Source organism: Dreissena polymorpha, chromosome 9 (assembly GCF_020536995.1).
Source record: "Dreissena polymorpha isolate Duluth1 chromosome 9, UMN_Dpol_1.0, whole genome shotgun sequence".
NCBI lineage: Eukaryota > Metazoa > Mollusca > Bivalvia > Myida > Dreissenidae > Dreissena > Dreissena polymorpha.
Genome location: NC_068363.1, coordinates 60,649,364 through 60,676,414, shown reverse-complemented (window position 1 = coordinate 60,676,414; position 27,051 = coordinate 60,649,364). Strand labels below are relative to the sequence as shown.

General features: G+C 36.2%; 1 protein-coding gene across 3 annotated transcripts in view; it reads right to left on the bottom strand.

Annotated features, from left to right (window-relative positions):
* The window catches only part of LOC127846381 (phagosome assembly factor 1-like), a 60,260-nt gene extending 33,747 nt beyond the window's left edge, over nucleotides 1–26,513 (bottom strand). For all 3 annotated transcript variants that reach the window (XR_008033483.1, XR_008033484.1, XM_052377591.1), the window contains exons 1-3: nucleotides 26,334–26,513; nucleotides 19,617–19,699; nucleotides 1,310–1,393 (exon numbers count right to left, since the gene is read on the bottom strand). Coding sequence is in view for 1 of the 3 variants with exons in the window: in XM_052377591.1 (XP_052233551.1) it covers nucleotides 1,310–1,393; nucleotides 19,617–19,699; nucleotides 26,334–26,397 (231 nt within the window). In the remaining 2 variants the exon portion in view is untranslated. The remainder of the gene's footprint in view (nucleotides 1–1,309; nucleotides 1,394–19,616; nucleotides 19,700–26,333) is intronic.
* Between the last annotated feature and the right edge of the window lie 538 nt (nucleotides 26,514–27,051).

Here is a 27,051-nt window from a genome sequence, read left to right as displayed (position 1 = left end):
AAAATTGCATGATTCGGTTTCCCCATAAATTATTGAACATCTAGTGTATCCCTGAAACAGATTGATACAAAGTGGCAAGGAGGTGATAAAGTGAAAAAGCCTCCATGACATAATGCTAACCCTACATTGGTGAAGGGTCCACACAAGCCAAAACAATATCTTTCCCCAGAATTAAAACCCTACAATAAAGTAATCTGATATTATCTAATTTCTGTCCTGTATCAATTTTTTGGTCAATACAAATTTCTCAATAGGATGAAATCAAATACGATTACAGAGCGCCAAAATACGTCCCTTCAGAGTATTTTTCAGGGACCGATTGTCAAAGATGCGACCCGTCAATATTGTTGCGTGTAACATCACAGTGTCTTAAGGGGACAGTCTGTAAGGAGATAAATGTGATATTTTCCGCTTGGCGCGTGCTGGCCCCTTGAAGAAATACTGACAAAATTAATCAGACCACTTAGCAATTCAGTGTTACTCATTACGACCTAATGCCCTATTATACAAAGTTGACAAAGCCCGGATAATATATTGCCCTGGCTCATATCACTTCTTTACACCGAGTTCACTTCAAACGTTTTAATTTATTTTGGATTTGAGCAGCAAAATACCCAAACATGTTCAGCACTATAAGACCTGTCCAATAATATCATGGTATTTGATGTCTCGAGCCCTCCGGACATTTTAAATAACTTTGGTCAAACACGATTACTTCCAGCAGATGTAACAGAATGTCCACTATAGCACGATTTATGGAAATAACATTGAGCGTTGACAAACTAAACATTGTTGACTTCCAAGATAATTTAATATTTGAGACCCCGAGTCATGATAGATTTCCTAATAACTTTCCATAAGTACCTTTTTATTCTGATTTGGCCACATGTATATATTAGCAATGACACATTCATATTACAGCCAACATTTGTTTCAAGAACCAAAAATATACCAACTCCATGGGTTAACAATCAAGTAAGAAGGTATATTATGTCCATATTCCACTGCATCATGCACTCTCTATCAAAAATGAAATCATGTCAAAAATACAAGACCAACTATAAGCACTTATGGCAAAATTGCATTTATTTCATGATTGGTCGTTTATTATGTGATATATGTTCTTTTCGCATACAATTTATGCTATCTAGTCATTTTATCTTGTGAAAAAAAGTACGTTTCCATGGCTTCTTGTTTTTCTTTTGTTGTTTGCTGCTTGATGGTAGAGTGTAACCAATGATGTCACACTGGAAGCAGGGGGGTGCAAGCTGAGGACTTTCTACCTACCTAGAACTGAGAAGTTACCTACCTTGAGCCGCTGTGAGACTGGGTCAAAGATGAGCCGGATACCGTCCTGAGACAAGTAGATCACCAGATCCATGATGAGTGGTCCCTGAAATATACACACACACTAAACACAATGCCCCACAAGAAGTTGTCACAGAAGGTGTATCCCATGACACGTGTGAATTGTTGTAAAAAGGGTGCAGTAAGAATTTGCAATGTATTTTACAGAAAAAAAAGAAAAAAACTGCAAGTACAAGACACTTGAATTGTGTAGTTTGATTCAAAAGACAATAACTCCTTGAAATAAAGCAATTGTGAAACCTTGACAGTATGTGCTGTAGCTCTTGGAGATGATTATTCTGTAAAAGTTTGGCCAAAATTGTATACAAGTCGTAGGAACTATTCAAAAAAGCTTTTATAAATAAAAATATATAAAGGGAAATAACTCATGAAAAATAACGCAATAATTAAACCATGAATTGATGTGCTGTTGCGATTGCAAAAAATTATTCTGTAAAAGTTTAACAAAAATCACAAGCAAAATACAGTAGTTGCACACCATTAGTTTAATATGTAATTTAAACAAAGGGCAATAACTCCAAGAGCAATAAGGCCACACACCCTTAGTCGCTCAGAGACTCTTAGGAACTGAACTATTTTAATACACTTTTGTGATGTTTCAAAAACACTCAACAAAGAAGACAACTTCACAAGTTATCACAAGAAATCTCATGTCATGATGATTAAAGAACAAGATGTGTTTGTGAAACACAATGTCCCCCTATATGACGTTTGACCTTGAAGGATGACCTTGACCTTGATCTTGACCCTTCACCACTCAAAATGTGCAGCTCCATGAGATACACATGCATTTCAAATATAAAATTGCTAGCTTCAATATTGCAGAAGTGACATTACATGAGCAATTTTGACCCATATATTTGACCTTGAAGGATGACCATGACCTTGACCTTTCACCACTCAAAATGTGCAGCTCCATGAGATACACATGCATGCCAAATATCAAGTTGCTATCTTCAACATTGCAAAAGTATTCATAAAATAAGCGATTTGGGCCACATATATTTGACCTCTGACCTTGGAAGATGACCTTGACCTTTCACCACTCAAAATGTGCAGCACCATGAGATACACATGCATGCCAAATATCAAGTTGCTATCTTCAATATTGCAAAAGTACAAATAAAATGAGCGATTTTGTCCACATAATTTTGACCTCTGACCTTGAAGGATGACCTTGACCTTTCACCACTCAAAATGTGCAGCTCCATGAGATACACATGCATGCCAAATATCAAGTTGCTATCTTGAATATTGAAATATTGCAAGTGTACATAAAATGAGCGATTTTGACCCACATATTTAACCTTTGACCTTGAAGGATGACCTTGACCTTGACCTTTCACCACTCAAAATGTGCAGCTCCATGAGATACATATGCATGCCAAATACCAAGTTGCTATCTTCAATATTGCAAAAGTTATTGCAAATGTTAAAGTTGGCGCAAACCAACCAACCAACAGACCAACCAACAGACCAACCAACAGACAGGGCAAAAACAATATGTCCCCCACTACTGTAGTGGGGGACATAAAAATAAGGCCTCGAGAATGTTTGCAAGCTTTTGAGTTCATATGACCCAGTAACAAAGTTTTATACCATGTAACCCAGTTGTGAACTAAGCCCAAATATCCGCACAAACGTTTGGAGCAATTTTCATATAGATTGGGCCAAAAAATAAGGCCTCCGGAGTGTATACACAAGCTTTTTCTGTACCTTTGATCACACGTTACCCATTCAAACTCAGCAGAGATATCATTGGGAAACACATTATCTCCAACTATAATGATGTTGGGTAATAAATATGGCGTGAAGAGTGTTCATAAGCCTTTTCTTCAATTTGACCTACTAACCTAATTTTTTACCCCGCTTGATCCAGTTTTGAACTGAGATATCACATTGACAAATGTTTCAAGTTTCTTGAAGATTGGGAAATAAATGGACCTTTTGAGTGTCCATAAGGTAAATGTTGACAAAAAATGGACATAAGGTGATCATAAAAGCAATAACAAGAGGGCCTGAAAGACCCAAAGTCGCTCACCTGAGATAACAAGATATTATTGGGAAAAATCTTCTGACCAAGTTTCATGAGGATCGGAAAATAAATGTGGCCTCTAGAGTGTTAACAAGGTTTACTATAGCCATATAAGGAAAAATGCCCCGCCCCTTGGGAGCCATGTTTTTCAACCAACCGGCATCATTTTTGAACTCGTCCAAGATATTATCGGGATGAATCTTCTGACCAAGTTTCATGAAGATCAGACAATAAATGTGGGCTCTACAGTGTTAACAAGATTTTACTATAGCCATATAAGGAAAAATTGCCCCGCCCCTTAGCAGCCATGTTTTTCAAACAAACGTTACCATTTTTGAACTCATCCAAGATGTCATTGAGACCAATCTTCTGACCAAATTTGATTGGACAATAAATGTGGCCTCTAGAGAGTTAACAAGGCAAATGTTGACGCCGCACAACGCACAATTCACGACGGACAAAAAGCGATCTTGTTGTGCTCAGGTGAGCTAAAAAACATTGTTCTCAGGTGCACTAAACATTACGCAAAGGCGAAACTTTAACAATATTCACTGTAGCTTTGGGAGGTAATGATTCTGTAAAACGTTTTGAAGAAAATCGCTTGCAACATTTAGGAGAAGTTCAATTAAAAATTTCTGTTTTTGAATTACATTAAAATGTTCAATGAGGTTTTAGAGAACTTATGGAGATGACAAGGTAAGCTAGGGGTTCCTGTTTATGATTGCTAACAGAACATTGAAATATAATGATATTTTCATTATAAAGATAGTTTGAAAAAGAAACAGTGCAAATGTATCTTTCGTTGAAACATTAAGAGAATAAGTGTTAACATTGTCTAAAACTGCCCTCAAAAATACATCATGAGACTGTTTTGTGATTGTGTTCCAAATTAATCCTGTGTTTTATCTAACATACAAAACCATGCTTTGAATGCTATGAAGCATAAATCATTTACCACACAAAAGTCTCTTCTAAAGAAAACATGACTCTGTATGTAATAAAATGTCAAATGTGTTTGTGACAGTGTTTTACAGAATAAACTGCCATACATAACCAGGTACTTAACATTCAACATTATTTACACGTGATATGTATGCTTGATGTAACAGAAGAACTAGATGCTTGACAATATACATGCTGTTATGACACCATTTTATTTTTGTTTGTGTGACTGGAAAGTCTTAATAAATATTAAAGACAAATTTTACTTTGGTTTGCAGTGTATTTGTTGGTTAGCAGCAAAAAGCTCGGTAAATGTTTTGCAGACAATTATTAAATTATGGCAAAAAATGCCTGTAGGCTTTTAAAATTTGGAAAAAAAATGTAAAAGGGGTTGCGTAAGAAAATTTATACCCTACATGAGCCCTAATTCGGGCTATAAAATTCTTCATTTGACATAAAAACAGTTTGGGGCGCAGACTGTTGCTGTAATTATTGTTACAATTGCAACCTTTTTGTCAGACCATGTTTTTCTCTAAACCATTTTGGCATAATAATTAATAATTGGCCAATTATCAAATCTTTTCTTTTGGACATGTGGCTATGCTCGAGAACTCAAAATATCTTGTCTCTTTCCAAGAAACAAATTAATACATAAAAACTATTTGTTTTCTTGATTAATATAATTCAAATGATCACAAGCATATCATGCAAAGCAGTACATGTTTATTTGCATCAAACAGAGCCAGCCAGTTTGTGTATCCCTGGACATTGTCAGCAGATGGTACTGCAATAACATGCAGTGGGACACAGTACAGCCCCACATTCAACACTGTTTACACTTGCACAAGGGTAGCGCACCAGTCCCGCATTAAATAACACTTTAACTGGACTGTCCAGTTTACAGAGATCTTTAGACTGGAGCACCTCATTTGTGTCCATAAAACACATTTGTATGGCCAACAACCAACACAGTCTGGTCAAATGCATTTTTGGTAATAACGGACATGTGGCGCACTAAACTGCTAGTACTTGATTAATGGTCAGGATTAACTTAGATACTGTACACTGGCCTAAAAACTAAGATCATTCATAAGCAGCCATAGAATTATTCCTAAATATAAAACTTAAGGGAACCAAAGCTCAAATACCCCAATCCTAATTATTTTTGGTCAGTATTTGTTATGTTGCCTTAGACCTAAGCTCCAAGCTCCTGTTATCCAGATCAACTCAGAAATGGGAAAATCAGGCTTAATGCATGAGTCTAGAGCATTGACCTATCTAAGCCTGTGAGTGAATACATGCTAATCATGCAGTGACACTACTAACTGGACTGGATTTGTTTAGGAGACTTCCTTTGAACAAATAATTTCATAAAAGTGGAAAGTGTGGTCTTAATACTTAATATAACAGTTTCAAATCATTTTAGTAAATTCTTAAATTTAAGGAATTTTTAGCAATATTAATAATAGTAAATTTAGTACAAATATACAACATACAATATATTTAAGAAGACTATATACCATATGTAACTACTTTTAATGGACATAATGAAATATACTTGTACCCAAATTAAATTGTTACTGCACAAAATTTGTAATGGGCATTGTTTTCACAACTTACTCAACACAAGTCATTAATTGCTCACCATTAGCCTTTAACTTCTCATAGAGAATAATTGTTGTTCACAGTAATTGTTTACGGTGAAAGGTTGTGATGATGATGCGGGACACAGTCTTTCATGTACTATTTCATTTCTGTTGGATATTATGCAATTTTAAACCTGTGATTCCTTGTTAATCAATCTGAGATAAACACAAACTTCAAGGCTGACTTCAATAAAAAATAGAGACCAGTTAACCCTGCCCTTATAAGCATTCTAGTTAACGATTGGACGCTGAACAGCACCGTTTGGCGACTGGAAAGTTACCTGAGAATTTCGCGTGGTGCATCAGTGTCAGCATACATGGCTGCCTAATTATTTAATACTCTGATATCTCTTTATCAGTGGGTGATCTATTACCCCATGTTGCTTTTATGTCTATTACCCCTTTGCATGCTGGGAAATTTGTCGTCTGCTAAAATGTCGTTGTTGAATTTCTACAATTAGGATTTTCTTCGATTTTTTTTCAAAGAATACTATCAGAATAGCGAACAGTTTGGATCCTGATGAGACGCCACATTCTGTGGCGTCTCATCTGGATCCAAACTGTTTGCAAAAGCCTTCAAAATTCGGTTCCCGCACTGAAAGATTTAAGCTCTGAGTTAACTGAGTGAATGACCAGATTTACTGTTGTGATTTGTACGTCCAGTGTATTAGAAAACAGTATACATGTGGATTATCGGACTTCCAAGTGACTTCAACTATTTGTAAAACGGACGTACAAATGCGGTTTTGGGGCCTAATTTACCCCCGGCATCAAGTTACGGCGGAGCTGAGAAAGGGCCCGTTAAACATTGTATGCTGTTACATGTATACCTGACAAAGCAATGAAAAACTGTATATTGTAAAAACATGAACACAAGTAAGTTATTATCAGGTTTACAAAATAATGTTCCTTTTTCAAATATTTATGAATTAACAACGATATATGTGTTACAAGCAGGATAGTATTTGTAAACATGTGGCAAAATAGAAACAGCATGCTAAAAAGCATGTATCGAGCAATAGCAACACAATTTATAGACCATGCATATCTTTAACTATACACTAAACAACAATTATTTATTTAATGAGGCTGTTAATTTACTAGTGTATTATAGTTCAAAATTGAAAAACACAACTGAAAGAAAATGTCAGACAGTTAAGTAAGAGATGCTGTTTCTTTTGCATACATCACAACTTATTTTTTTATTTAAACCTTAAAAATATATTTTTACTGACTTAATACACGTAGCAAAAACTGAATGAAGATGAATAACGAGCTCCAATTGGTTAGCATACTTCTCATTATGCAAATTCGCTTCAAGTTATCAGCGAAAGCAAAGCTCTTAGCCAATTAGGACTCTGTTTATGCATTTATGTAACAACAAACGTGTGCAGTGATAAATATTACGTCAAAGAACAATTTGAAGTGACAACCTGCGTGCAAAATGTTTACATCAGGTTTGTCTACTTACGTAAACCATAAAATGTATTACCATTGACTGACAAGCTAGCAAGATGCATATTATTGTAAATACCACTTAAACTTGACATCGCTACTTGGCCTCAGAGTTATTATGATTTAGGAAGTTTATGCAATGTTTGTTTATAGTATATAACATTTATGTTAATTCAATTACTAATGTTAATACCTTAAACTGCAAAGGAAGGTAATTTTATGCGTAAAAGATATCTTATGAACACATGTTTTAATTTTTGGTTAAGTTGATTAACAATTATTATTTTTTTATTTTTTTTAATTATATTATTATTATTATTATTATTAAAAAAATATTATTATTATTATTATTATTATTGTTATTATGTAAGCATTAAATAAAGTAATGGCTTACTATTTTTGGAAAATAAGGTACAACCCTTAAAGTCACATTTCATATTTTCAAATTATTGATTTCAAAATAATTTTTTTCCAGATAGAACAAAATACATGCATTTACTGATCATTGACAAATATTGTTAACCCTTTCCCACTCAGAGGCAAAGTGAAAATGGCAAACAGCATAAAACCAGAACAGCCAGCAAGTAACTTGCAGTCTGTTCAGGTCTTATGCTGTTTGCTGCTCATCAGTAACTAAGGGTTGGAAATGAAGCCTTTAAAAGTTGAATTTAGTAAGAAAGGTATTTAATTAAATGAAACTTCCTAAGGGACTACAAATGCATCAAAATATGTATCTAAGTGGTAAAGGGTTAAATATAATATAGTTAGTAAGTTGTTTATTTACCATCAAGAGCATGTTTATAAAGGGGGCATATATTTTGCATTTAAAACAATTGATAATAGAAATTGCAAAGACACAACTTCATAATTTTATCATAAATAAATATAAAGCAAAAATAAGAGTGCTTTGAAAAGTGTAGGTGTAGGTAGACTGACAACTTTATGTCTACGTACAGCCAAACAGGATACTGACGTGAAAGCCTCCATGGTGACTATAGTATACCGCTCCTCCACATTTTCTACTTCATTGTTGGGGGTATAATAGATTATTATTTTAATAAAAACTGAAAAATGGCATGATATCATTAAATGATAAAACTGTTTTGTTAATATAGCTTGTAGAAATCTTGGTTAATTGATGAAACACTTATAGAAATATGCGAGTTGTTAAGTAAACAGTAGCATAAATAATCATCTTCATCTAAGTAAACATAATAAATGTCAAAGTAGACATGCCACTGAGAAACTTAAAACACATAACATTAGACAAACTTAGTGCTAAACATACTGTAAACAGCCTCATTAGCAAAAAAATAATACAAACTTCAACAATAATTAAAATCAAATCACAATTTATAATTGACAATTGGAACTTATGGACTTAAAATGGGGCTATTTCAGTTAAATCTTCGTGTTGTATTTTAAAGTTTTGCACTAGAAAATGTCTTAATGTCAAATAATTTGTTCACCTAATCTACGTCTTCTGCATTTTATAAAATTGATATGTTTTCTATGAATTGTATCATGGACCCATGTCATAATGACTGGAAATTAACAAGGTATGTGTGATTTTAAAATGATCACAAACTGACGGAAATATTTTAACAGAATGATGATAGTTTTGTTCATAATATACAAACAAATCAGGAAATCAAACAATAGAGTCGCGTTCTGATAAAACTGGGCATAATGCATGTGCGTAAAGTGTCGTCCTAGATTAGCCTGTGCAGTCCGCACAGGCTAATCAGGCAGGGACGACACTTTCCGCCTTAATTGGATTTTTGCTAATAAGAGACTTCATTTAAACAAAAAATGTCATAAAAGCGGAAAGTGTCGTCCCTGATTAGCCTGTGCGGACTGCACAGGCTAATCTGGGACAACACTTTACGCACATGCATTATGCCTAGTTTTCTCAGAACACAGCTCAATACATCTTGTAAGGATGACCTCAGGGCCAATAAAAATCTTTGACATTTCAATCAATTATTTACAGAATTGTGTTCACCTGTTTTTAATAAATAATATCAACTGATATAAATCCACAAATATTAAGAGACATAAAATATCAACATCATGAATAATTCACTTTTTATTTTATAATAGCAATATGGTTCAGAGTGAAATTATAATTAAAAGAACATGCCATTAATGCGGGAATGTACATGTATTTCAAAGAAGCAATCAGGAATTTCGCACCAATTAGTGCATGTTCTCACATTCCATTTCTATCCCACAGCTGCATCCAACTGGCAGAACATGCCTACAGTCAGACGACAGTGCCCAGTACCACGTCAATTCCACAGTCAGTAGCTCTCTTGAACATATGATGTCTTACGCAACCACTTGATAAGTTTGTAAGCCACTTACTGCTCGGCCATTCTTTCAAGTGACACAGCAACAAACACTTACTTTACTTCTTACCAAAAACTCGGCAACAACCCATGGTTGTTAACATATCACTTCTTATTTCCTGAGAAAAAAATCTACGTTTCCGTGCCACTGCCCTACTGGCCAGACTCCAAAAATACAAACAATGTCACAGTCTGTGACCTACTTAGTTAACTGCCTCGTCAGCCTGCTGGCATGCAAGACTACTTTTCCGGTTAAAACAATTAAAACTGCCTTCTACATTCACCTTTCCATTGTTACATGGAGAACAATCGTGCTGCTGCTCGTGAGTACACTGCCATCATGATTGTGTCAAGTGGTCTTAAAAATACTGCTTTAAATAGCTTCATTCAGCTTTTTGTACAATGTGGAAGTTAACGTGAATTATTTTACTAGAAGATACACTGATGACTGAATACAACAACTGTGACATTACAGTACTCGGAGCAGGGTTCCCGCTTCTGATCACCATTGCCACCAATAGTGACAAATTAAAAATTCTGGCAACAAATTTCTGCAAACTGAGATTTTTTGAAAATCCGCATTTTATCTGCTTAACATTGCCTTAAAGTGACAGTAGAGGCTCTGTTTACCAACCGCTTTTCGGCAGTCGTTATGAAATAGATTTCCATGATTTTAGCGATACTGTAAAAATTAATCAAGCTTGCTGACTGCCTCCAAGTGACACATAATGCAGATAATTGGAATTATTTGGGGAGTTGTCTAAATTGGTCGTCTGTTTTATTGCTTCGGAGATATGAAAATATGGTTCAGTGCTCCGAAGAGCACTTACGAACACGCAGTATTTTTTCAAAAGGGCACTTGCGAGCGCGTGGTTGCATCCTGAATGCTCCCTGTTGCATATTAATTTTTATATTATAAATTATCAGGGCTTACTCTGCCATTCGCCAAATTAGCCAATCGCTACAAATTGACTCATTTGGCCAGCGCTTCCGTTAGCTTTTAAAAGTTGGAAGTCCTGACTTCCAAGCCTAAAATTTTGGACGTCCCAGACATAAATTTTTAGGTCCCACTTTTATTTCAGAATTTTAATATTCGTTCATGTTCCAACTCTATCTATTACCCGATAATCCAGTATTTCTATTTTCAAAACCAAAATACAGACAATATTGACGTCTGCAAACGTACGCCATTTTACGCAAGTTGAATTGTGGGACGGGGGAATTCCAATTCAGCATGTGTTAATCACATGACGCGATTTAAGAAAATAGAGCACTGTTCATATTTAGTAATTATGACAAATCAACGACTTAATTTGAAATGTTACATGTAAATTATGATCGACGACAAATACTGTATCCGAAAACAACTGTCCGAAAAATGTACCTGTTTTGCACATGAAATAATCTGTGCACATCGTTTGACTGCAGAAAATGAAAACCAATTACTCATTAAATACTTAAGCAATATATAATTTGGTTAACATATTGCTTTACAATATGCTATTGCACTACTTTACTTTGCTAATCCAGGGACTTGGCTAATCGACACTTAAAATATTTCAAGATGACATTTGAATTTTAAGATTTTTGGAAACTAGCGCAGATATTTCGTCAGTTGCAGTTTATGTCTGTACCATCTGCTAACAAATCGGATTTAAATAAATAATATACCGGGCAAAATTGGTACTCAAATTATCGCGCACGCGAACAAATTTTCATGAATTTATTATTTGTTTATTTATTTCCAAACTGTCTTCAGATTTTTTCATCGCAAATCAGGCGATCGATAGACAATTTTTTATCGCCAGAGCCAAGATTTCATCGAATTGGCGATCAGGAGATGGGTTAATTTTGCAGACTGCTTATTTTCAAATGCGTATAAACAAACGTGTTATCCGAAATCATTTCGAGATTTCATTATTCACAGAAAGTTACGAAAAATTAAAGCAACAAATGAACATTTCTCGTGTACATATGAAAATCATGCAAAAATTAGACTTCAGTGTTTTTTTATGGCAATTTCGGGGCCGATATTCGGCCCCATTCCCCTCAAAAAAAGAGTATATATTTTTCCCCCATTTTGTAGAAATAATCCCCTCCAAAAGTATAAAAAAAAAATAAAAAAAATAAAAATTTTTTTTTTTTTTTTTTTTGCAATAACTGTTTTATGATAAATGTACAGGGCTCAACATTTATGGTTGTCCTATTTCCCCCTGGCAAGTAAAAGTTGGGTCTGGGCAAGTTATTTTATAATCTAGTGTCCGTCCGGAAAAGTGCAAAAAAGAACAAAGAGCATTTAATTTAGACTTTAATTGCTGTAATCATTTTGTTAAATGTTCAAAAATAAAAAAGGTTTTGTGGTGTATCATTTTGGTTTATCAAACAATATGAGGTTTACAGTTGATGTGATATTTCATGTTTGGGCAAGTTGCTTTACGTTCAGTGCAAGTAGATTTTGGAAGTACTGGCCCGGTAGGGCAAGTTGGTTTTTCGGTTAATGATGAGCCCTGCTATATCTCACATTTCTCACATATTTCATAAACAACTAATAAAGTATATAACTATAATTAATATGATTTTGAATTATTATAAAGAGTTATATTAAGTTAGTTTTACCCAAATCAGTTAATTTAACATGAATTGCATTCTTTTCCCAAAATGAAAATTGCCAGGAAGCCTGATGTATCTAGGTATATTGTGTCAATATTCTGTGATAAAAACATTCCAATTTGGTCCATTTAAGTAATAAAACATGCCCACATTTCCCATTTTATCGATTTAAAAAATCCCAATTAGACTCAAAATGGCAAGGAAAACTCAGACTGTACATGAAGGCTGAACTGTCTGAAACTAATGTTGAAAAAATCATTGGTATATATTTAAGAAATAGGACAAAGACATTCAACTGTGAATATAACATTCATGCATACATGTGTATTCATATAATAAATATCATTACATATCAAAGAGTAAATTTTTAATTTTCCCCTTTTCCTAAAAAAACGACGCGTTTTTCCCCTTTGGACGGGCCCCGCCAAAATCCCAATTAGACTCAAAATGGCAAGGAAAACTCAGACTGTACATGAAGGCTGAACTGTCTGAAACTAATGTTGAAAAAATCATTGGTATATATTTAAGAAATAGGACAAAGACATTCAACTGTGAATATAACATTCATGCATACATGTGTATTCATATAATAAATATCATTACATATCAAAGAGTAAATTTTTAATTTTCCCCTTTTCCTAAAAAAACGACGCGTTTTTCCCCTTTGGACGGGCCCCGCCACCATTCCCCTTTAGGTGAAAAAAAACACTGGACTTCATGTACGATCACATCATTCTTCCTTGGGGAAAGCGTGGACTCAAATATTTGATTGCTGAATAATAACATCGTAACGCAGAGTTTGCTAATGCTATTGTATACCGCTTCACGTGGGGTGTGTGTGTATTCGGCTGCCTGAGCGCTGAATGGCTGATGCGCTTACCAGAAGACTTTGATTGACAGCTGGAAAAATCAATATTGGCCACTCGCTGAGAAATTCATTGAAGACAGTAGCTCTATGGCGGAGTTAACGGTCTGAATAACCCGATTAACTGTTGACATTTGTACGTGTTGTGTATTAGAAAATAGAGTACATGCGGATTATCGGACGTCCAAGGGACTTCCACCATTTGCATAATAGACGTACGACTGCCATTTTCGGGCGTAATTTATGCCTGGACGTCCACTAACGGAAGCGCTGTATTTGGCTAAAGAAAATTCTATTTGGCTACAACTTTTTCTTCATTAAAACCTAAAAATAGCAAAAAAAGAAGAATTTTGCCATTGCAAGGCGAATTTGGCTTAAGAAATTTTTGAGCCAGGGGAAGCACTGATAAACGTACCAAAAATGCATATGTCTATAAATATCACTACATTTTATACATGTCCCGGAAAATCGGCAAAAGACCCGGACAATTTAACTCAATGTCCCGGAATTGGTCTTAAAAGTTATGGCATGTTTGGTTAATTCGATCGTTCACGACGTTATTTGCTATTTTTGCCGAGTCACAATTTAATTCTGTATAGTCCGCCATGTTGATAAAATGTCAAATGATGTAAGCGACAGGTGCGCATAGCAACGTTAAATTGTATATGCGATTCGCATTTTGTTAAATTAGAATACGTCTCAGTAATTATTTCAATAATTAGATCTAATTATCTTAAAGACGAAAACGATAAAGAATAAATTTGTTTGTGATTTTAAATGTAATTATGCGTAAAAATATATGTTTTGATATAACTGAATAATGCATGCAATGCACAATTGCCACGAGAATAACATCGAGTTTTGTAACAAAAGTCTCCGAAGTAATGATTTTATCGTGGAGGTATACACATTGACGACCGAAAAATGCGCTTGGTATAACATAGCCTTCGGCATTATCGATTGATACTGACACGACGTTATTCACGCATGACTAATTCATAGCTTTGGAGGAGTCAGTAAGACCTACCTATAAATCGAGCACTGTAATCGATTAAAACTGCTCAATTAATATTCGATTAGACGTTGACGTCTCTCGAGTAAATCATGCACAGTCGGAGCGTCACAGACAATCAAGGAAGCTGATTTTGCGGACCAAGTTAGATCGTAAGGCAATAAAGATGTTATCGATAAGGGCGTGTGGCGAAATTTGCCTTTGAAAAAAAGGGCGCGTGGCGAAATTTGCCTTTGAAAAGGGCATAGTGGCGATCCGGTAGGTCGATGGGCTTTTCGCCACGCTAAAATGGCCTGGGAAAAACACTAGATTAAAGGCAATAATAAGACATTTAACATTGATTGGTGCTTTATAAATGTGACATAATATACTCTTTTACACTTGTGAAAATGGAAAGTTCAGAGTGTAAAACGCCTAGAACGAGGTGAATGTTAGATTCAGATGATGTTGAGACGCCTTCAAAAATGCAAACAATATAAATTCATAAGCTAACAGAAAGTTCAAAGACAGTGGTTAATCAGAATTTCCATTCTTCAATATAATTTCCAACACAAAATCTATGCTGTGTGAACTCTGTATGTCATAAATGCTAAGCAATGCATTGACTACAGGATGTACTTTTTCGAGAAAGGAGATCATTGTTAAGCACATGAAAACCAAAGGTGAGAATTACTGAACACAAATACTAAACATATTTGACTGTGTTGTGTTCTGGGCACTATATAGAAGGCCATATCATTGAACAGATTTATGTAATTTATATGCTACAAATGACTTGATTTGTTTTATTTTTATATTATACATGTATTATCTCGTTTATATTTTCAGATCACCAGAAAGCTGCTGAAGCAGGAGGTGTTAATCAACAAGACTTCTAAATTATTAAATGTCCTGTTATTACCGTATACGTGCGCTTTTAAGACGCCCTCGCTTATAAGACGCACCCCGACTTCGGACTTTATAATGGGTGGATTTGAGACTGACCCGCGTGTAAGACGCGGTCAAATTTTGCCGTATTCATCGGCCGGAAAATGGCCGAAAAATGGCAGAATGTTAAAGAAAATCATCAATTAGTAAAACATTGAGAATTTTTCAAACTCGCGCTGCATACAATTAGTAATTCACGCAAGTCTGAAAAATAAAACAATCAAACAACAAAGTAAATAATATTTGTTTATTTTATGATATATTAGTGGGTTTTAATTTATTTTCAAGTATTATTCATGCAATAAAAATAATTATCAAATTGACAAAATTTCTAACAATTGTGTATTAATCATTTGCCCTAACAATTGCAAACATATTACGTTCGTAATATCAATGCACAAGCAAAATTGATCGTGTCAGTCATCTTAATTGTATTGTTTGACAGGTATTGAAATCTAATAGGCAGATATTTTGAAAGCGTTTAGTTTTATTACCTAGATTATGCAAATTTTACGCCCATTGTCTATCAACTAGAGGTAACGCCTACTTTCATAAAATTAGCCAATCGCGTGATAGAGTGATAGACTCCGAAGCGCAGATCGAAATCACGTGTCAAGAAGAAAGCCATATGCGGATAATTGCATGCGGTCGCTCTTTGCTCCCGTCGTTTTTGGCCCCTAATAAATAATATGTCATCGGCATTAGTGGGTCGTCTGAATAAACGTGTTTATTTAACAATTGACAGTTGCAAACTGGTAACTTATTTCAGAGGATACCCTAATTGCCAATTATGTCTTAATTGAAAATTAACGACGTGGAACAAAGATGATCAGGTGATACAAACTTGTCAAATAGCATTTGTAATCGGCAGCATGTTTATTAAACAATTGACAGTTTCAAACTGAGAATTGAATTTGCTGTTGTTTCAAGCATGTTGGCATCATGTTGCCGCTTACACACGTATAATATAATGGCCAATTTATATGGCATTTAACGACGTCGCGCGCAGACAATCAGGTGATAAAAACTTTTCAAGAATAATCACGGACAATATAACGTCTTACGCCCCAAAAATAACAAACTTCAAATTAAAAATAATAGACAACAAAATCAGTAACAATACATTTTATAACAAATAAATCGGTAACTGAACATAGCGTTCCGATACACGGTACGGGCCAATACAGACTGTAGAGAAAATGCAAATGGCTGCCGCGATGATTCAAAACAACTGACAAGTGTCCAACTTGGCTAGCATAAGCCCAGTAAACTCGATATTTTGAATTTTTTTGTTTATTTTCACCAGTATCTCGCTTATAAGACGCGACCCCAACTGTAACTTATTAATTTAAGTCTCAAATATGCGTCTTATAAGCGCACGTATACGGTAAGTAAAAATGCTAAATGTGCTGTTATTAAACAAAACAAGAACACCACATAACGGGTGCCACGCTCGGCTGCGGGTGCAGTTTTGAACAAGGGCTGTTTGTAAAACATGCATGCCCCCCTATATGGGCTATAAGTTGTAGTAGCAGCCATTGTGTGAATACGTTTTTTGTCACTGTGAACGGTGGTGGTGGTGGTGGTGGTGTAGTAGTAGTAGTAGTAGTAGTAGTAGTAGTAGTAGTAGTAGTAATAGTAGTAGTAATAGTAGTAGAAGTAGAAGTAGAAGTAGTAGTAGTAGTAGTAGTAGTAGTAGTAGTAGTAGTAGTAGTAGTAGTAGTAGTAGTAGTAGTAGTAGCAGTAGCAGTAGCAGTAGCAGCATTACAATACCAATACTTAAGAATGATCAAATGGAAAAAGGTAACCTAGCACTGGCAGTAAATATGGGGCTCATTTACAGGTCAGATTTGGAATCTCTGCTGTAAAATGAGATTTTGAATGAATTAAAGGGAGGCAAATCTGTAATAAAAAGAACATGCATAAACCGTAGTTGTTTCCCTTGTTTGAACCATGCTAAATCCTTATAATGCCTATTTCCAATAACTGTGACCTTCACCTGTGACCTTTGACCTAGTTACCTCAAAATCAATAGGGGTCATCTGCGAGTCATGATTAATGTTCCTATGAAGTTTCATGATCCTAGGCCCAAGCGTTCTTGAGTTATCATCCGGAAACCACCTGGTGGACGGACCGACATACCCACCGACCGACCGACATGAGCAAAGCAATTTACCCCCTCTTCTTCGAAGGGGGGCATAATAAATATAAGCTTGTCAGATTATTTTTTTTTTAGAGGTCACAGTGACCATGACCTTTGACCTAGTGACCCAAAAATGAGTGTGGCATGTAGAACTCATCAAGGTGCAGCTACATATGAAGTTTCAAAGTTGTAGATTGAAGCACTTTGATTTTGGAGCCATTGTTCAAAACCTTGACAAAATGTTAAGGTTTTAGCACGATGCGGACAACAGGACATGACGAGCTGGCTATGACAATACCTCGGGTTTTCTCCGAAAACAGCTGAACTAAAAATAAATTTACTGTTAAACATATTAAACACACTGTAAAATTCTTAGTTTTTGTATGTATTATTACAACATGTCCTTCATTGCCCCAATGTGGCCCCAGTTTGGCAATAACTTTTTAAAGCCCAGAGCGAACCTTGCTTAGGACTCCTGCACTGGGCGCAAAACATTCCTCTTTTTGCTCTTGATCATTAATGTGATGTAAATGCTTTTTTAACACAAAACAAAAGAGAGGCAGTGCTCTCACTCAAATACCCACACAGCATATTCCTTATAGAACTACTTTTAATTTTAGTGCTGCTTATTTCAGTGATTTTATTATCGCTTTATATTGAGCGAATTAAATTGCTGAAAAATAAACTCAACAAGGGCTGTTTGTAAAACATGCATGCCCCCCATATGGGCTGTCCGTTGTAGTGGCAGCCATTGTGTGAATACGATTTTTGTCACTGTGACCTTGACCTTTGACCTAGTGACCTGAAAATCAATAAGGGTCATCTGCGAGTCATGATCAATGTACCTTTGAAGTGTCATGATCCTAGGCAAAAGCGTTCTTGAGTTATCATCTGAAAATCATTTTACTATTTCGGGTCACCGTGACCTTGACCTTTGACCTTGTGACCTCAAAATCAAAAGGGGTCATCTGCAAGTCATGATCAATCTACCTATGAAGTTTCATGATCCTAGGCGTATGCGTTCTCGAGTTATCATCCGAAAACCATTTTACTATTTCGGGTCACCGTGACCTTGACCTTTGACCTAGTGACCTCAAAATCAATAGGGGTCATCTGCAAGTTATGATCAATCTACCCATGAAGTTTCATGATCCTAGGCGTATGCATTCTTGAGTTATCATCCGGAAACCATTTTACTATTTCGGGTCACCGTGACCTTGACCTTTGACCTAGTGACCTCAAAATCAATAGGGGTCATCTGCAAGTCATGATCAATCTACCCATGAAGTTTCATGATCCTAGGCGTATGCGTTCTTGAGTTATCATTCAAAAACCATTTTACTATTTCGGGTCACCGTGACCTTGACCTTTGACCTAGTGACCTCAAAATCAATAGGGGTCATCTGCGAGTCATGATCAATGTACCTATGAAGTTTCATGATCCTAGGCCCAAGCGTTCTTGAGTTATCGTCTGACAACCACCTGGTGGACGGACCGACAGACCGATTGACCGACTGACCGACATGAGCAAAGCAATATACCCCCTCTTCTTCGAAGGGGGGCATAATAAACCAATTATCGAGTTTATTGGAAGTTAGGCATATTTTTGGGGAAATTTTAGTCAGATTATTTGGAAAAAATGTTACTTTTCCCAATTGGAAAACAGCATTTTTTTCTTTTGTAATTGGGAAACAGCCTGTAAGAGGCTGTTATTTTGGGCCAAAAATATCACTGTTATAATTGCCACATCACATGCCATGCAACCAAAACATCCTATTTTTTCCCATATAAACAAGAGATGTGTTTGTCAGAAACACAATGCCCCCTTCTGCGCCACTTTGAAGCCATATATTTGACCTTTGACCTTGAAGGAGGACCTTGACTTTTCACCACTCAAAATGTGCAGCTCCATGAAATACACATGCATGCCAAATATCAAGTTGCTATCTTTAATATTGCAAAAGTAATGGGCAATGTTAAAGTTTTTCAAACGGACGGACAGACTGACTGAAGGACTAACGGACAGTTCAACTGCTATATGCCACCCTACCGGGGCATAATAAAACTTGTATTTAAGATGCTGAAATACTCAATATGTTTTTCAACATTTTTTATCAGTCTTATCTCCATTTAAAACAATAACCAACAAAACTTTACTTAATACCATATCCAAGAGTATTCTGATGTGGTTCATATTTAATAATAAATAACGGTTAAAGATCAGAATTTTTGTAGTCACTGTGACTGTCCTTAGTAATTTACCTGATTGCTGTACCATGTTTGCACACCCTTGATAACTCTGTCATGGCGCCTTAATATGTTTACTGCTTGATAGAATGGCATACCTGAAAAGAGAATAAAGATGGAAATAATTTTGTATTTTATCATATATTAAACTTAATTCAAACATCTATACCAAATAAAAAAAAGTTCTATAAGTTTCCAAAGGCCGCTGCCCTGCCCTTTCATGAGCACCTGCTGTTTTCTGTCCTCTATTGTTAAGGTATGCTTGATCGCAAGATTTAATCGATCATCGCCCCAAGCAGCAAATATTCACGCGGTTGTGTATTAGTCATGGGTTAATTACCCTGTGTCAATATAAATGGATAATTTCACTGGCTTATACCTAGCACACTTATAATATGTCCATCATCGATTCGCATGTAATTTAATAAGTAAACGGTTCAGTTATTGTTTCAAAATTTAATAATCTAAACGACCATAATGATAAAGATACAACTTGTTTGTGTTTTTTTTTTAATTTATTTACGCGTAGAAATAATTAAATGAAATGCACAATTTCCACGAGGATAACATCCAGGTTTTCATCCACGAAGTAACTGTCAACGAATTTTTGGTGGACGAGTTCATATTACGGACCAATAAGTGAGCTAGGTATAAGCCAGTGAAATTATTGATTAATATTGACACAGGGTAATTCATGCATGACTAATACACAACCGCGCAAATCTTCCCTGCATGGGGCAATTATCGATTAAATCATGGGATCAAGCATACCGTAATAACAGAGGACGGAAAACAGCGGCTGCTCATGAAAGGGCAGGGCGGCAGCCTTTGGAAAGGGCAGCGTGGCGCTAAATGGCTTAGAAAGGGGACAGCGTGGCAGTACAAAAAAAGGGCATGGCGCCGCGCCTCACTTAAATGGCCTGGGAAAAACACTAATCATGTACTTGTTGTTGTGTTTCTTCCAACAATGACTTTGCGAAGTACCCAAAAAACATAAGGTCTTACAGGAAACTCTGATCAGTCAGACCAAATGGCTGACAGGAGACTGTTGAGTTTCAGGAAATCTGAGAAAGGAACCATTTTTCCTTCAAATGTTTTTTTCCCCCCTTTTTTATACTTTTGCCTGAATCGCAAATGGTAATTTAATCTTTCAGCTGGTGATTTAAGGTGAAAATGTAAAAGAAAATGTCAATTGTCAACAAAATCAAGGTTTCTATATAAGTGTACCAATATTCCCTAATTTAAAAGACAATCAGTACCTACTTACTGTGTAGTCATCCTAAATGCCACATGGGATAATAGATAATCCACGTAATTCCACAACATGGAACTGTTAATTGTATGATAACTTAATCTTTAAATGCAAGTACTGGAAACATCAGCAAATGGCCAGACTCAGCAGGCTGTGGACACGAAGCTCCATCAGCTTCCCCAACAAGTACAGGCTTAACAAGTTGCTTGAAGTCTTAATCTTTCTGTGCTACTGTGAGACATGGACCCTTCACATCGAAACACAGAATGCAGGCCTTTGAACACGAGTGTCTCTGAAACATGCTCTGCATCTCCTTCATAGAGAACAAGACCAACAAGTATGACTCTCAGTGCAAGACTGTGCCCCATGGCACGCTAGAGGGAGTCGTCATCCTACTGTACGACTGTGAGACCTGGATTCTTCACATCGAAACACAGAATGCAGGATACAGGCCTTTGAACAGTAATGTCTCTGAAACATGCTCTGCATCTCCGTTATAGAGAACAAGACCAACAAGTATGTCAGAACATGACAACAGCACTTGTTGGCCAAACAGAACCCCTAATGGCGACTGTCAAACGAAGAAAGCTGGCTTGGTTTGAACAAGTCACCAGGCTCGACTCTCAGTGCAAGACTGTGCCCTATGGCACCCTAGAGGGAGGTCACCATTGAGGACGTCAGAAGTAAAGCTGGATTGACAAATTAAAGAGAGGATGTCCTTCCCCATGGATGACCTAATCCCAGCAGCCCACAAAAGACCTGACTGGCAGAGGATCTCTGTGTCGTCCCTCATTTCACCCTAACGACCATACAAGTCAAGGGAATGATTCAGATATTTAGTTATTCAAGTCTTACCAGCTAACATATTGCGGGACACCTAAAATGATCAATTATGCCACCTTTACTGCAGTCAGTAATCAGTATAGTACTTACAAAACCTCATTATTTCTGGTAAATATGGACCATACCATAAAATGTATTTAAGAATTTCATGAACACTGACGTTCTCCCTTTTCCGGAAGTAAACACACATGTGCACTATGCGGATAAATCCATAACGTGAAATCTGGGGCATGCCTCTATTTGAGTTCTATTTGTGACAGAGGCATGCGTAATTGTTCAACGCTTTGCAGGGCCTTTTTTCCTGTTTTTGTGAAGCGGCCTTGGCCCCCAGATTTTGTGAAAAATGAGTCGCAAACTGTTCGAAATTGTCAAAAAATTAGTCGCGAAATGTTCAAAATTGTGAAAAAATGAGTTGTAAACTGTTTAAAATTGTGAAAATTTGAGTCGCAAACTTTTGAAAGTGTGAAAATATGAGTCACGAATTTCCCAAATTTATGAAAAACGGTCATTCTCACTGAAGGAAAAACAGCCCTGCAATGTGTGGGCATCAAGCACTGTTTCTTTTCAACACATTATCAATTAACTCTAAATTAAGATAGATGCAATATGTACAAATTATTTTCTGAAAATCAGTAAAAAAACGAAAGTAAATTTATGTGAAACATCAATGTGTATAGGTTAGCGCTCAATTTGTTTGATATACAAAGCTGCTGTTTTGACAGGTTTTTAAGCCTCAGGTGGTATATTACACAGAATACCGCGTAATAGTATCTTTGGACTTGACTTGGGCCATGAAATACAAAAGCAGTTTGCTTTTAATACACTATGATGCATCTCTCACTAGCAATTAGCGACTCTTTCATAAATACACTATTGTGTGAGAGCAAAAATAAAATCAATCATTAGACGATATTAGCTATGGTAATTTAAGCCAGACGGAGCTTGAATAGCGAGTTTTATTGTGACCTTATAGAACTTATGTCATTTTTTTTTTACGAATGTCAGCACATATTGTGTCACATCGGGACACCGAGACAAACACCCTAAAAGCAGGAATGTCTCGCCAAGATCGGGAAGTCTGGCATGTATGGTGTATGGAACATGCTTGGCATGTTTAAACACGCTGTAAATAAACAATTTTGACATGGATTTAACGGAAATTAAATAAATCTTTGAACGTAGATTGTTTATTGCTGCAATTTTTGTATTAATGCAGAAATTCTTGAACTTCTTTCCTTAACCGCTTCATACACAGTATCTGGAGGATTATACCTATTTAACTTTTAGGTTCTGCATTATAAAGCTGTTATGTAGAGTTTAAGGTGACTGAGGATAAAATGTCATACTCTGGTAGTCTTCGATAGGGGAGGTTCTCCCATAACATTTATGTCGGGTAATAAAAAACGACACTTGAGTAAAAGCTATGGTAGACAATAGTAGACTGTTATATGCGGGTGATGGTCGTTTCGTGCCACTACCAGTTTGTGCCACTGATATTTGTGTAGGAAGGGATTGGTCGTTTCATCCCACTGATAATATATAGCCAGGTAGGTGTGAATAATACCGTAGAGGTGTGAATCATAATGGGGTGTATATTGATGTAGCAAATTACAATAGTGTTAACAATTTTAATTATATGTTCGTGTTTATTTTACCTTTTTGTGTTTCATTTATTAATATTCATCTCACTGTGTAAATGTATTTATGATATTATTAATTTTGCCGTAAGCATGTTTTGCCGATTATGCGATTATTATTATTATAATATGTTTGCATAGTGCATTGTGTTCAATAAATTTATAACATAAAGTGCTGTCGTTTTTATGTTATGCATGTGCATTACATGTATGTTCAATAAATTAATTATATTTATTAAATAATAATAATAATAATATTACAAATATATAACATCAGGGGTTTTTTTTAGAAAAAGGGGAAGACGCTGGGGCGCTGGGTAAAAGGGGAAAATAGAGCGCGAAAGAGACATATTTGGTGAAAAAATAAAAAATAATGGTTTATTTCAATGTCTATAACTAATCTACAGAGGCATGTCTCTGTCACTATTATTTTGAGTTTCAAGTCTCCTAGAGGGATTGTCCCCAAATACAGCACCAGTTGTGACATAGTAAATGTTTGGGCCACTACTGGATCCAAATAGCTCGCAATATTTACACATAAACCCATGTTTAGTTTGACTGTGATATAGCCATGGGTATCGGGATTCGTATACTTGAGAATTGAAACAACGACTATCACATTTTGGTTGCGTTTTGTCTGGCTTGGAAAATTAAGTTGCAGGGGTAGTTCTAATTATGGGAAATGTTTTTCTGTACTGGGGCCGGGGGACAATGTCAATTTTGATATTTCAGTTTCATTATTAATGGGTAGACGATCTAGATCTGCTACAGTATTGGAAGGGGAAAATGCAACAGCTGCCGATTGTCTACTTTCACTTTCACAATGTTCGATGTCGATTACCTCCGAATCTTGCTGGGTTTCAACGGTTTTTGATGAATCATTCTTTAAAAATGCGTCGATGGGTTTAGTATTTGCCGAGTCCGAACGTTTTATTTTTTTGTGTATGAACGCCAATAGTTAGAAATTTTTTCTGTTTTCACGTTTACATCTAGGCTCTTATATAACCCGGATGAAAATTCAACTGGTTTCCGGTAATTAATTGACGAAATACCTTACTCGCGCAAGACCGGAATCCAGTGAAATAGTCAGGTGATTATTGCGGTCAGTTGCCCGGATAAAATTTCCATGACGTATTTATTTAATTGCTATATTTAGAATCACTGGGGTTCCCAGTTTTGTGTGTTCGTCGGGAGAGAGAGAGCGAGATCGTGGTACAAATTGGATAAGTGTCGACTGACCCAAAGGAAAAAATATCTTTGAGGGGAAAATATTATATTTTGGGGAAAAATGATATATTTAGAGGGGAAATTGTATTTTGGGGGGGAAAAATTCTGGTAGGGGAAGACGCCGAATATCGGCGTCACTTTCTTAGTAAAAAAAAAAACCTGAACATGATGTGCGAATGTGGTTACTAGCTTATAACAATAAATAATTATTTAAGGTCGGCGGTCCTGTTCTGAATGTAGTCCTGTAGATGGAAAGAACGTGGGTCAGAGGATCAATGTGGACTCCAGCAAATTGGAATGTGTATCGTCAGACAGTGAGGACCAACAACGACGTTAGCAATTAATAATTTTTAATTAGATAAAATTAGTATATAATTAATATATATATAAAATATTGTATCATAGTACACAACATATTTCTTTCTTTCAGGATGGCATCGCAGGATCAACACTCTGACAGGGCGTGCCGACCTAGGGTTCTACTTGCTCGTCCCCCTGTTACGCCGTGAGGCAGATACGGTTGATATGACGATCCGCCTAGTGTCTGAGCACGCCCTGACACGCATGCATCACAAGAAGTACAAAGAGATCCACAGGAGACTCTTCCGCATATGGGAGCAGTATGAGGACGACGAAACGACAACTACCCAGCTTCTGCGGGCATGCAGTCGCATTGCAGGTCTGAGACCGGACACATCCCATTACCAGGTGCATGAGGAAGACGAGGTTAAAAGAAAGAAATCGGAAAAATTAACGTGTAGTGTACTATATTTGCTATGTGTATAAGAGGCTGTATATATGTATATATTTGTGTAAAAAATGTTAAACAAATCTCAAAATGAAATATATCTTGTGAAATCTGATATAAAAAAAACGTGTAGTGTACTATATTTTTTATGTGTATAAGAGGCTGTTTTATTGTGTGTGTATATATGTGTACACATGTTAAATAAATCTTAAAATGAAATATATCTTGTGGCGTGATAATGTTTTATTTTGTTTATGTATTCCTTATCGATATTGTTAATGTACTATATATTATCTACAAGACAACTTTAACATAAATCTTAAACTGAAATACATTTTATTGAATTATTATATTTAAAAAAAATCAAATTATGAAAAATCGCATGCAGAATACATTTAACCTGAATAACTAATCTTGACATTAAGCAATGTTGTTTTTACATGGCACAGAGGTGACCATCACAGGTGCAAAAGTTTTGATTCACACCTACACGGTATTATTCACACCTACCCGGCTATATATATTATCAGTGGGACGAAAGGCTACCCTGTAGCGGATCCGTGGTCTAGTGGTAACACACTGGCTTCACAATCCAGAGATCGCTGGTTCGATCCCCCGCTGCACCTAACCTACTAACTCGTCTTTCGCATCCCCCGTAACCAACTAACACGTCTTTCTGGGGGCGATGGCCATATGGGAGACAATCCCGGTGCACTCGATAAAAAATAATGAAAAAAAAAAAAAGGCTACCCTTTTTCAACAGAAGTATCAGTGGCACAAACTGGTAGTGGCACGAAACGACCATAACTCTTTTATGCACAACCAACTTTCTTTTATTCCTGTAAGTTAACAGTTATGCTTTATAATTCCCCTTGCAAAATACGACAAACAAAAATGATACTCGCGGATATTTCATCTTATGAATAATTATTTCATTGTTCATTGTCCTCGTCAGGTTGTGACAGTGTTCTGGGTTTGTTTACATTTTGGCCTTTTGCATAATGAATAACAACGATAGATCTTACCCAAAATAAACTCCCATTGCTCGTTTCCGAGTGATCTTTCGGGTACTACCTCAAGATCAAGCATTGTTGGAAATGAGGCATATGAGGGATTGCTAAAATATGCAATATTAACGCGATGTTACTGCAAAAAATACTATTTGTTTTTACTTCGTAGTTCTGTTTAACGCCATTTTACTTTGTTTTTATTTTGTTGCGCATGCGTATGGAAATATTGCTTCCGTATTTTTCCCGCGATATGACAAAGGGTCTTGTCGACGGAACTTCAACAACACCAGTCATGTTGCATTGTTTACTATGGTTTAGTCGTGCTTTTATTCAAAGCCACATTTCACAGGGGTCTGGTTTAAGAGCGAAAATGAGAAGGCGTGCTGTATACGATATGGGCACAAATAAAATATCTGAAATAAACCAATAGCTTCACAAATGGTCTCATTGTGACAATACATGGGGTGCATATACACATATATACGGGTAATAAGTAAAATACCCCACGAACATCGGGTGGTGGGGTCACATGATGATGGATTTAATTGTGCCTTTCATTTCCCGGCCTAAAAATCGAGGTCGTGCTATAACTGTCTGCAGATGTGTGATTATTTACACAAACTCAAATAGCGAGTCACTTGTGCTGGTTTTAAACAGAACAATATATGAAGAATGAGGCTTTACTTCGAGACGAGCAACCCGATGATTACTGGACAGATTTCTACCTATCGAC